Below are 13037 nucleotides of genomic sequence, written 5' to 3'. Positions count from 1 at the left end.
CAAGACAGAAAATAACAAATGCTGATGAGGATGTGGGGAGATTGGGACTCTCATACACTGCTGGTGGGACTGGAAAATGGTACAACCACTGTGGAAAGCAGTATGGTGATTGTGACTCCTTAAAAAGTTGAAATTAGAAATACCATTTGACCCAGCCATTCCATTACTAGGTATATACCCTAAAGAAGTGAGAGCCAGGACAAGAACAGCCATATGCATACCCATGTTCACCGCAGCACTATTTACAATAGCCAAAAGATGGAAACAACCTAGGTGTCCATTAACTGAAGAATCGATAACCAAATTATGGTATGTGCACACAATGGAATAATATGCAACCCTAAAGAATAACATAGAATCTGCAAAACACCGCATAATATGGAGGAACTTGGAGGACATTATGTTGAGTGAAATTAAGTCAATCACAGAAGGACAAATATTGTATTAGTCCAGTATAGTAAAAAGGAAAGGTTTATATATGGAAGGAAATTTTCTTTGTTGGTTACCAGGGTGGGAGGGGAAGGGAAGGAACACTGTTAAATAGGTAGAGACAAGTATTGATTTGGGTGAAGAGAAGGGAAATGTACCAAATGTGAGTGATTACCATGGTGGCATTGAGGAAGAGGAAGGCATAGAGAGCTACATGAGAGGTACAGACAACAAAGATGAACCCTTTTGCACATACAGCACTGCATTGTCAGTGAAGGCAAACATGGGTATATGGGTATACAGATGTGTGGACAGGCTGAACTATTAGGTATGTCTATGCAGGGGGAGTGTGCCCAAGACCATGTATAGGGTTGGCAGACAATGTTCCTATAAGTGTATTTGTATGTTCAGTAAGAATTTCCAGGTGTATAGTAGAGCTGACAAGAAACAAGATTGTAGTCACTTCTTGGACACAGCTAGCCACCCAAAGGAAGTGAGTAGTTGAATCTGTGGGCTCAGGACCACAGTCACAGAGGACATCAAGCTTAATTGGCCTAACATACTAAACAAAACATTGTTCCACCTACTACTTTGGCAAGTAGTGACAGGGATCTTAAGAGCTTGCAAACAGCCATCTAGATGCAACAATGGGTCTCTCCTCATCCAATGTGAACAAAACTCAAAATCATTTGAAAAAAAGGACCAGGTTTGCTGGTCTTATAGAACCTGGTAGAACCACTGAGACTATGGCCCCTAGCTGCCCTCCAGGTCTGCAATCGAACCCACTCCTGTGGCTTCCAGCCAAACAAAAGACAGGCATATGAGGTGAACATTTATACTAACTAGACTTACTTCTTGGAGAGAACAATCATGGGAGAATAGAAGGGCTGTGTATGCACAGGGAGATAGCTTAAGGAGCAGGAGTGCATGGAGGGAAGGACACAGGGAAGAAGTAACTATGGGGAAGCAGTGGGAAGGGAGCTGTTGCATTGTGGTAAATTGTAGTCAATGTCATGAGACAACATGTATGTGAACTGCTCAAAGGAAAGTGAATTTGCTCTGTAAACTTTCACCCAAATCACAATTAAAAAAAAAAAAATCAGAAAACAGTTTCTTAGTAATGAAGAAAATTTCCTATGAAAAATATTGATATAGAGGAGGAGTTCACGATAAAGGAGATATTAAATTTAGGACTCAAGAACCTGATTAAAGCCCTTGCATCAAATTATTTTTGTCATATTACCTAATCGTATGTAAATTGGATGTAACAATAGATATTGTGTAATTCCCTTGAAAACTGGAAATGATTCTTCTAGGTCACAGCATGCAAACCATGTGACAGGAAGTAGCCAGGGAGCTTCAGGCTTAGGAGGGCGTTCCTGTTAGAAAACAGAAAGCAAAAATAATAATTCACTAAAACACTAAAACAACTATGAAATACACTTTCACTTTTTTGCAAGTGAAAACTCAACCTTTCATAAAACCAAAGCCAAAACCAAAACCAAATCCAAAACCAAAACCAAAACCAAATCCAAAACCAAAACCAAAACCAAACCCATTGCTTTCCAACTCATAACAACCCAATAGGACAGAGTTGAATGGTCCCATAGGGTTTCCAAGGGATTACTTTTTTCTGTAATCACAGAAGGACAAATATTGTATTAGTCCAATATAGTAAAAAGAAAGGTTTATATATGGAAGGAAATATTTGTCCTTCTGTGATTACAGAAACAGACTGCCACATCTTTTTCCTGTGCAGCTTGTGGGTTCAAACCACCAACCTTTTGGTTAGCAGCTGAGCACTTAACCACTGCACCACCAGGGCTCCTTCCAAACTCTAATTATTGTTGTTATGTATTAAAAATAACTATTTACCTAGGACAAATAATAAAAAATGGTTAAATAGAAATGGTGTTGAATCCATTCTACCTGTGGACCTTTGCACAAAAATGCAGCTGATGAAAGCTTTTCTGGTTGAAATTTGAGGAGAGCAAAGTTGACCTGATGATCTTTGTCAGGGTTAATGATTTCATTTTTTTCTAGAGAACTACAGTCTCCAAATCAGATCCCCTTATTTTCTTGCCCTGAGGAGATGGAAACAGCTGAGTGGTGGAGCAATATGGATAGGAAGACTGTTGGCAATCTCATCCCAGCTGAGATAAGTGAATGTCTAATCATTTCAGATTTTACTAGAATTTTCTAGCAAACAATATTATGCCATCTGTCAATATTTCATGGAGTACTTATAGGTGGATTAACAGTTTAAAAAAAAAAAAGAGAAGAACTTCACCCAAATCACAATAAAAAAAAAAAAAAAGGAAGAAAAAAAAAAAAGAAAAGAAAGAAACCGTTGTGGTTACAGACCGAAACCAGATTTTTTGGGAGATATCATGAATATTTGTCTGATGGTCTGTGCTACACTTTTAAAAAACAGCTCCATTGAGATGTAATTAATGTATCATGCAATTTACCCATTTAAAGTGTACAATCGAATGGATTTAAGTATATTCACAGACATATGTGATCATCAACACTTCAAGTGTAGGGCATTTCATCACCTTAAAAAGAACCTGAACCCTTTAGCTATCACCTCCCCATCCCTGTAATCCTCCCAAGGCATCCATTACCCTACTTTCTATTTCTACAGATTTGTCTTACTTATTACTACGGATGTGTCATATAAGTGAAATCATATGTAGTCTTTTGCGACTGGTTTACTTTACTGAGCTTAAGGTTTTCAAGAGTTATCCATGTTATGATGTGTATCAGTACTTCAGGCCTTTTTATGACCAAATAATATTCCATTGTATGGCTATATCACATTTTGTTTATTTGTCATCAGTTGATGGGCATTGGGTTGTTTCCACTGTATGGCTATTATGAATAATACTGCTGTTAATATTCATGAACTAGTTCTTGTGTGAATCTAGTTTTCACTTCTCTTGGATATATACCTAGGAGCAGAATTGCTGGGTCATATGATAATACTATCATTAATCATTTGAGGAACTGCCAGATTGTTTTCCAAAGCAGCTGCATCATTTTGTGTTCCCAGGAGCTCTCAAAGCATAGTGCCTAAGGCATTTGACTGCTAACCAGAAGGCTGGCGGTTCAAACCCATCAGCCATTCCTCAGAAGGAAGATCGGGCAATCTACTTCTGTAGTGATACTATCTCAGAAATCCAAGGAGGGGTCACTATGAGTCGGATCCATCTTGTGGCAGTGAGTTTGGTTTTTGGTTACTACCAGTGAGTGGGAATTCTGATTCCTCAGAGGAGTCTCCAGCCTGCTGTCTGACCTACAGATTTTGGACTTGCCAGCCCCCACTATCTCCTAAACTAATACCTGAAAGTAAATCTCTCTTTCCCTCTCTCTCTTTCTATGTATATCTTACTGCTTCTGTTTCTCTAGAGAATTCTGACTAATTATTTGTTGGTGCAAATTTAGATTGTTTTCACTGTTTGGCTACTGTGAATAATGCTGCAATAATCATTGATGTACACGTATTTGTGTTCTTGCTTTCATTTCTTTTGTGCATATACCTAGGAAGGAACTTTGGTGGTGTAGTGGGTAAGGCATTAAGCTGCTAACCAGAAGGCCGGTGGTTCAAACCCACCAGCTCTTTTGTAGGAGGAAGATAAGGCAATCTACTTCCCAAAAGATTTACAGCCTTGGAGACCCTATAGGGGTTTCTATGAGTCAGAATCAACTCGACAGCAGTGGGTTTGGTTTTCTGGTTTATGGTAATTATACATTTAAATTTTTGAGGAATCTCCAAACTGTTTTCTACAGTGGCTGCTATCATTGTGCAATCCGACCAGTAATGGATGAGGGTTCCAATTTTTCCATATACTTGTCAACACCTGTTGTTTTTTGATCATAGACACTTTGGGGTAAAGCTGATCTCTCATGTTGTTTTGCTTTGTATTCCTCTAATGATTAATTATGTTGAGCATCTTTTCAAGTTCTTGTTGGCTGTTTGTATTTCTTCTTTCGTGAAATGTTTATTCAAGACTTTTTCCCATTTTAAAATTGAGTTGTTTGTCTTTTTGTTGTTAAGTTGTAGGAGTTCTTCAGGCATTCTGGACATTAAACTCAGATATAGAGTTCCCCCAATTTCCCAACCCCCCAATCTATAGGTTGTCTCTTCACTTTGTTGATAATATCCTTTGATGAACAAAAGTTTTAAATTTTGATGAAGTCTCATTTATCTAGTCTTTTGTTGCTTGTGCTTTTGGTGTCATATCTAAGAATCCATTGTTAAATACTAGTTCCTGAAGCCTTGCTCCTGTGTTCTTTCTAAGAATCTTCTGGTTTTAGTTCTTAAATTTAGGTCCTTCATTCATTTTGAGTTCATTTTTGTATATCGTGTGGAGTATTGATCCACTTTATTCTTCTGCATGTGGAAATCCAGTTGCCATAGCACCATTTATTAAAGAGACTATTCTTGAATGGACTTAGCATCCTGGTTGAAAATCAATTGACCATAGGTGTATGGGTTTATTTCTGGACTCTCAATTTTATTCAATTGGTCATCCTGGTTGAAAATCAATTGACCATAGGTGTATGGGTTTATTTCTGGACTCTCAATTTTATTCAATTGGTCTACATGAATAAAATATACCAGCTGTTGTTGTTAGTTGCCACAGAGTTGATTTCAACACATGATGTGCAGAGTAGAACTCTGGGTTCAATGCTATTTTCAGTGCTGTGACTTTTCAGAAGCAGATTGTCAAGGCTGTCTTTTGAGGCACATCTGTGTGGGTTTGAACTGCTAAACTTTTGGCTAGTAGTCTAGTGCTTAATCATTTGTTTCATTCCATGCTTATCCTTATACCAGTGTCAGACTGTTTTGATTACTATAGCTTTATGGTGTGTTTTGAAATCATGAATTATGAATCTTCCTACTGTGTTCTTTTTTCAAGATTGCCTGAAGATTGGCTTTTCCATTTCTGCAAAGAAGGATATTAGAATTTTGATGAGGATTGTATCAAATCTATAGATCTCTTTGTGCATTATTGACAGCTTAACAATAGTAAATCCTCCAATCCATGAACAAAGAATGTCCTTCCATTTATTTAGGTTTTCTGCCTAAGGCATTTAATTGCTAACCAGAAGGCTAGCAGTTCAAACCCACCAGCCACTCCTTGGAAGGAAGATTGGGCAATCTACTTCTGTAGAGATACTGCCTTGGAAACCCAAGGAGGGGTCACTATGAGTTGGGATTGCTTGATGGCAGTGTTTGGTTTGGCCTTAATTTCCTATTCAGAATGCTCATTGCTGATGTATAGACCAAAATGATTTTTGTGTGTTGACCTTGTATAGTAGCTTCCTTGTGAATTCTTTGGGGGGGGGGGGTTCTACATATAGGCTTATTTCATCTGAGAAAAGGGATAGTTTTACTTCTTACTTCCCAATTTGGATATCTTTTATTTATTTTTTCTTGCCTACTTGCTCTGGCTAGGACTTCTGGTACAATATTGAATAGCATTGGGTAGTGGGCATCCTTGTTCCTGGTCTTTAGGGGAAAGCTCTCAGTCTTTTTCCATTGAGTATGCTGTTAGCTATGGGTTTTTCATAAGTACACTTTATCAGATTGAAGAATTTCTCTTTTAGTCTTACCTTGTTGGGTGTTTTTTTCTTTTTTTTATCATGAAAGGCTGCTGGGTTTTTCAGATGCCTCCTCTGCATTGATTGAGCTTAATCGTGTGGCTCTTTCCTTTTTGTTCTATTAATATGGATCACTTAATTCCAAATTAATTAATGTAGATTAATTATATTAATCTATTAATTGATTTTCTTATGTTGAACCATCCTTGCATTCCTGAGACAATGCTGCTTGATGATGTTATATAATCTTTTAAACATGCTTTTCGGTTTGGTTTGCTAGCATTTTACTGAGCATTTTGCATGTATATTCATAAAGGATAGTTTTTGTTTTTTTTCCCTTGTGTCCTTTGTCTGGCTTTGGTATCAAAATGAGCAGAATGAATTAGGAAGTATTCCCTTCTCATCCATTTTTTTTTTTTTTTAAATTTTAGAAGAATTAGAATCACTTCTCCTAGGAACGCTTGATAGAATTCTCTACTCCTGGAATTTTGTTGGGAGGTTTTTGATTAATGATTCATTATCTCACTTTCTTCTTAAGTCAATATGGAAATTTATATATTTCCAGAAGGTTGTCCATTTCATTTAGGTTATCCAATTTGTTGGCATAAAATTGTTCATAATATTCTCTGATGATCCTTTTTATTTCTGTAGGATTGTTTGTAATGTCCTCCTTTTATATAATTTTAGATATATACATCTTTTTTTCTTTGTCAGTATAGATACACATTTACCAATTTTATTGATTTTTTTTTAAAAAAACTTCTGGTTTCAATTGAGTCTCTAATGTTTCTCTACTCTGTATTTCAATTATCTCTGGTCTGCTCTTTGTTTTTCCTTCTTTTCTGTAGCTTTGGGCTCAGTTTACTTTTCCTTTTCCAGTTTTTCAAGTTGTAAAGTTAGGTTATGGATTTCAAATCTTTTCTTTTTTAATGGAGGTGTTTATTACTATGAATTTCTCTCAGAGCACTGCCTTTGCTGTGTCCTATAAGTTTGGTATATTGTCATTTGATTTACATTTGACTCAGTATTTTCCACTTTCTCTCTTTCTTTCTTATTGTTTATTTAGTAGTATGTTGTTTAATTTCCACATTTATGTATCTCCTATCCATTATTAATTTATAATTTTACTTCATTGTCATTGGAGAAGATACTTTTATTATTTCCAACTTTTTAAATTTATTGAGACTTGCTTTGTTATCTAACATATGAAGGGTCTACACACATTGGAGAAGATTAGTTTTGGGTAGAGTGTTCTACACATGGCTGTTTGGTATAGTTGGTTTATAGTGCCATTCAAGTTCTCTATTTCCTTACTGATCTTCTTTCTCCATGTTCCATTCATTATTGAAAGTGGTGTACTGAAGTATTCAACTATGTTGTAAAGATGCTATTTCTCCCTTCATTTCTGTGAGTGCTTTATATATTTTGTGACTCTAATTTAAGTGCGTTGTTTTATCTTCTTGATGAATTGACCCTTTCATCATTATATTATGTCATTCTTTATCTCTTATAACATATTTTGGCTTAAAAGCCTATTTTGCCAAATAGTAAAATCAACTCTTGGTTATTATTTAATGAAATATTTTTTCCATCCTTTCACTTTCAAACTATTTTTTTAAAAATACATTTTAATGAAATATAATTTATCTACAGTGAAATACACAAAACTAAAGTGACATGGGTCAATGCATTTTTTTGTTTTTTTGCAGTGTTCCCTCCCCTCCCCTCCCTTCCCATCCCTGGTAACCAACAAAGAAAGTTTCCTTCCATATATAAACCTTTCCTTGACTTTTTACAATAATGAGCTAATACTATATTTGTCCTTCTGTGATTGATTTATTTCACTCAGCATAATGTCCTCCAAGTTCATCCATGTTATGCGGTGTTTTGCAGATTCCAGATTATTCTTTAGTGTTGCAAAATATTCCATTGTGTGTAAGTACTATAGTTTGGCTATCCATTCTTCTGTTGATGGGCATTCTTCTGTTGTCGGGACCTCTGGTGGTGCAGTGCCTAAGGCATTTGACTGCTAACCAGAAGACTGGCAGTTCAAACCCACTAGTCACTCCTCAGAAGGTAGGTTGGGCAATCTACTTCTGTAGTGACACTGCCTTGGAAACACAAGGAAGGGTCGCTATGGATCAGATCCAACTCTACAGCAGTGAGTTTGTTTTTATTTTTTGGTTGATGGGCATGTAGGTTGTTTCCATCTTTTGGCTGTTGTAAATAGTGCTGCGATGAACATGAGTATGTATATATCTGTTCTTGACCTGGCTCTTACTTCTTTAGGATATATACCTAGTAATGGGATTGCTGGGTCAATTGGTATTTCTAATTCCAGCTTTTAAGGAATTGCCATACTGTCACTTTCAAACTATTTTCATTCTTGGATCTAAACTATGTCTCTTATATGTTAGACAACATATAGTCAGGTCTTCTCCCCTACCCCCCGACTTTTTCTACCTCATTCTGCCTTCTGGTGGAGCATTCAGCCCATTTACGTTCATAGTAATTAGCAATGAGGAACTTCTGTCATTAAAAAATTTATTTTGTATGTGTCTTATGCCTTATTTGTTCTGCATTTCCTCCAATATTGCCAACTTTTATGCATGTATTTTTTTTTGTAGTGAACAATTTAGATTCCCTTCTCTTTTATTTTTATGTAAATACAGTATTTTTTAAAAAATAACATCCACCTTCTACATTTGTTTGCCAACCACTCCTTCCCCCCCCAAATACCAAACAAATAAGGTAACTCTGGTGCTTAGTATTTTTGTAAGTGCTGCTATGCCACTTATTATTTTTTTTAACATGTAGTTGAAAACAAAAATATTAGCAAAGCATAATTACCAAAAATTGCTCCTGGGAGAGGGGAGGGAGTGGTTGGCAAACAAATGTGGAAGGCATATATTATTTACGGAAAAATACTGGTAATATATAATCAGGATGTATATGGAGTAAAGGGTTAGTATTTTTGGTCTGTAAATGGCTACCATGATGATCACATTTAACAGCTTACATTTATACCAACTTGGTTTAAATTAATACAATTTAACTTCAGTGACATACAAAAAGTCTATACCTAAACCATTCCTTCCTTGCTCCTTGTTTATGTTGTTGTTATCCCCTATTACATCTTTATACAGCCTGTATAAATACAGCAGGTATAAAATATATACTCTTTTTTATACATTTGTCATTATAAAGCATGAAGAACATTGCTATTAGAATTATCAAGAAAAAATACCTTAAGACTTGCCTTCATACTTACCCATGGAATTACCTTCAGTGGAGAGCTTTCTTTTTATGGATAGCTTTGAGTTACTTTCTTGTGTTTTTTATTGCTCATCTGAGGGACTCCCCTTAGTATTTCTTATAGGTCACATCTAGTGGTTTTAAGCTCTCTCAACTTTTGTTTATGGGGTAATGTCTTATTTCACCTTCACTCTTGAAGAACAGTTATGTTGGGTATAGTATTCTTAGTTGATAGTTCTTTTATTTCAGCACTAAATATTTAGAGTGCTGAAATACAAGGTTTCTGAGAAGAAATTGACACTTAGTTTTATTGGGAATCCTTTGTATGTGACTATTCACTTCTTTCTCTCTGCTTTCAGGATTCTTTTGTTATCTTTAGTTTTTGAGAGCTTGATTATAATGTGTCTTAGTGTGGATCTCTTTGAGTTCATCTTACTTGGAGCCTGTTGTGGTTCTTGGATTTGTAGTTCATACTCTTCATCAGATTTGGAAAGTTTTCTTCAAATGTTTTTTTGTCTCTATCTCAAATATTCCTCTCTCTCTCATATCCTTCTGGGATTTGTATGATACGTAAGTTAATTTGCTTAATGATGTCCCACATTTCCATTAGGCTGTGCTTAGAAGGCTCGAGCCTTCTCTCTTGTGGTTCTTCAGCCTCCATAATTTCAACTATCTTATCATCTAGACTGTTGATTCTTTCTTCTGCCAGATCAGATCTATTGTTAAATCTTTCCAATGAGTTTTGATTTTAGCTATTTTGTTTCAGGTGCCGTATTTGTTAGGTTTCTTTTTATACTGTTAATCTCTCTCTCTCTCTCTCTCTCCCTTTTCAGTTTGTGTTTTGTATATGAATCATTTTCCTGATTTCCTATAATACTTTTTGTTTTCCTTTAGTTCTTTGAAATTTTCAATATTATTGAATTCTTCCAATTTGTTCATTGTTTGGGTTTACATAAATAAAATTTCTTTGCGTTTATTTTGTTCACTTCAATGGATTGTTGGTTTTGTTTCTTTATGTGTCTTGTGATTTTTTTTTGCTGAAGCTGGTACATTAGAATTTTACTGGTATTATCTTTCTAAATTCCCCTGAATATACAATGCTTTCAACAGCGTTAATTCCTACACAGACACAGCCTTTGGACTTTGCTTACTGCTCCCTCTCTCCCTGTGTTATCTCCAGTTCAGGCCAGACTAAGGTGTCAGGCTTTAGTATTTTCCAGATAGATCTGACAGCACACACTCAACAATCTACTCTTGGGTGCACAACCTACAGATTTAGGTTATTGCTACCTCTCTACCCTGTGAGGTCTCTGCTTCTGGAAAGACCATAGTTTATTCCTCCCAGCTGCCTTTAGACCATTCAGAGTATATACCCTGGACAGTTCACTAGCAAGATCCATTCTTTTTCTTTTGAAGCCGAGATCTGGACACTTCCCAGGGCATAGAAGCACTGTGAGTTGACTAGGGCTATGATTATGGCTTTGCTCAGCTGCCCATACCAGGTATACCAGGAGGGAGAGTGGTGGGCACACTTTGAACAGTACTCCAGAGAGATCTGTCTTACTCATTTTGGAGACTGAGATCATGGTCCTTCCCAGTGCACAGGAGAACTATGTATTGGATGGGAGAGGCTGAGGCATGCCGAAGCAGCTGTCCATCTGCCACAGCAGTAAGGGGAGAGATATGGATGATGGAAGAAACACTTTTTCTACTGTGTGAGATTTGTCCTCATCTTTATTCAGTTTGCAGTTCCTTGTTGCTCACCATTTCAGAGTTTTTACAGGGCTAATATGGACTTCTAGCTGTTTCCTTGGTTCCTTTGGGCAAGGTTGAGATCTTAGACCATCTCATGCTGCCATCTTCCCAGTATTCCCATTGTCCATGCTACATTTTGATCTAAGACAAGCTGCCCAAACACTCTTAGAGTTGGTAGTCTTCATAAGCATTTCTTAACATCTAATACACAAGTCTTAATTAATTTCCTGGATTTTGAGCTCTGATAAGAATCTGCAAAACAAACCAATGGCTTCTGTACAATTTTTTTTTTTTTTTTTTTTTTTTTTGTGCTCTGGCTGCAAATTTACAGCTCAAAGTTTGTTCTACATTCAACAGTTTGTGTACATTTGATTTCATGCCCTGATTACCATCCCTGACCATAACACACTCTCCTCCTCTCCCATCCCTGTGACCACCCACTCCTTGTGCCCTTCTTAACTATGCAGTCCTCTCTCTCCAGCTTTCCCTCCATGTGAATGCTGCCCCCCTGGTGCCCCATGGCCGATTGCTTTAAGGGGTGTATCTCCCTAGAATAGCTGTAGGTGCATCACTCAGGTGGATGTTCTGTATGTAAGTCTTTCTACTTTGGGACTGAGAGTCAACCCTTGGGAGTGAGTCCATTCTTGGCCTGAATGGTATCCTGGGGCTATGGTCTTAAGGGCTCCATCAGGCCCTATCCAACCAGTAATACTGGTCATTTTTGTGTTTTTGAATTTTGATCCACATTTTTCCTCCCACTCTACCCAGGATCTCCAGTTCTGATCCCTTCCCAGGTGGTTGGCATTAGTAGCTGGGAATCATCTAGTTCTTCTGGTCTCGAGGTCCATCATATCCTTGGACTAATTGTTCCCAAATGGCTTTGATTTTCTTCATTCTTCTTTGCCTCAGATAACAGGAGAACAATAGTTAAATCTTAGATGGTTACTAGAAAGCTTTTAAGACCCCAGTCACTACTCACCAAAATAGTTTATGGAACATGATTTTTATTATAAATTTTAATGAATTTCTTTTTTATTGTGCTTTAGGTGAAAGTTTACAGAGCACATTAGTTTCCCATTTGATCCTTTGTACATAAAGTGTTCCATGACATTGGTTGCATTCTCCACAGTGTGTTAGCAATCAGCCCATTTCTCTGTTTTCTTTTATCCAAATTTTTTACCCCTTCCTGCCTTCCCATTTTTGCTTTGGGGCAATGTTGTCCTTTTGATCCTGTAAAATTTTGTTCTAAGGAACATGTTCCTCTTGGGTGTTATTGTTTATTTTACGTGCCTATCTTTTGCTTGGCTAAAAGGTGGTCTCCAGGAATGGTTTCAGTTTGAAGTCAGAAGGTTGTCTTAGAGCCATAGTCTTGGTGGTTCCTTGACTCTCTGTCAGACCAGTAAGTCTCATCTTTTTCATTAATTTGATTTTTCTCCCATTCAGTTTGGGACCCTCTGTTGTGATCCCAGTCAGAGCAGTCAGTAGTGGTAGCTGGTTATTCTGGTCTTGGGGTCATGTAGTCTGTGGTTCATATTGTCCATTAGTCCTTGGACTAATTTTTCCCTTGATCCTTTGATTTTCTCCTTTGCTACAGATGAGAAGACACCAATTGTATCTTAGATGGCTGCTTACAAGCTTTTAAGATCCAGACACTACTCACCAAAGTAGGATGCAGAACGCTATCTTTATGAATAATGTGTACCAATTGACATAGATATTCCCTAAGTCTATAGTCCTTTGCCTTTGAGGTTAGGAACTTCATCCTATGTTTGGTTACGTCTAAAAAGTTGCCACAATTGTGCCCTTGTGTGCTCTAGTGTCTACATTATTGTACATGCAGCACTTACAATTATGTATGTAGAAATATCAACAACCAAACCTATGTCTGCAGGTGGATGTATGCCATTATATCCTCTTACACCTCTTAGCATACCTATCTACCTATGTAAACCAAAAAGCAAAACTCACTGCCATCGAGTTGATTCCAA

At 37.0% G+C, this 13037-nt stretch overlaps 1 protein-coding gene across 1 annotated transcript in view; it reads right to left on the bottom strand.

The window, feature by feature from the left end:
• DNAH6 (dynein axonemal heavy chain 6) overlaps positions 1-13037 on the bottom strand; it is a 447135-nt gene that overhangs the window by 107701 nt on the left and 326397 nt on the right. Inside the window, exon 60 of the mRNA XM_007948902.2 lies at positions 1673-1808. Coding sequence (XP_007947093.1) covers positions 1673-1808 — 136 coding nt within the window. The remainder of the gene's footprint in view (positions 1-1672; positions 1809-13037) is intronic.

The sequence above is a fragment of the Orycteropus afer genome, unplaced genomic scaffold, assembly GCF_000298275.1.
Source record: "Orycteropus afer afer isolate SDZICR_OR568_19922 unplaced genomic scaffold, OryAfe1.0 scaffold00231, whole genome shotgun sequence".
Lineage (NCBI taxonomy): Eukaryota > Metazoa > Chordata > Mammalia > Tubulidentata > Orycteropodidae > Orycteropus > Orycteropus afer.
The sequence above is the reverse complement of the archived record's forward strand: the minus strand, read 5'-3'. Positions and strand labels throughout refer to the sequence as shown.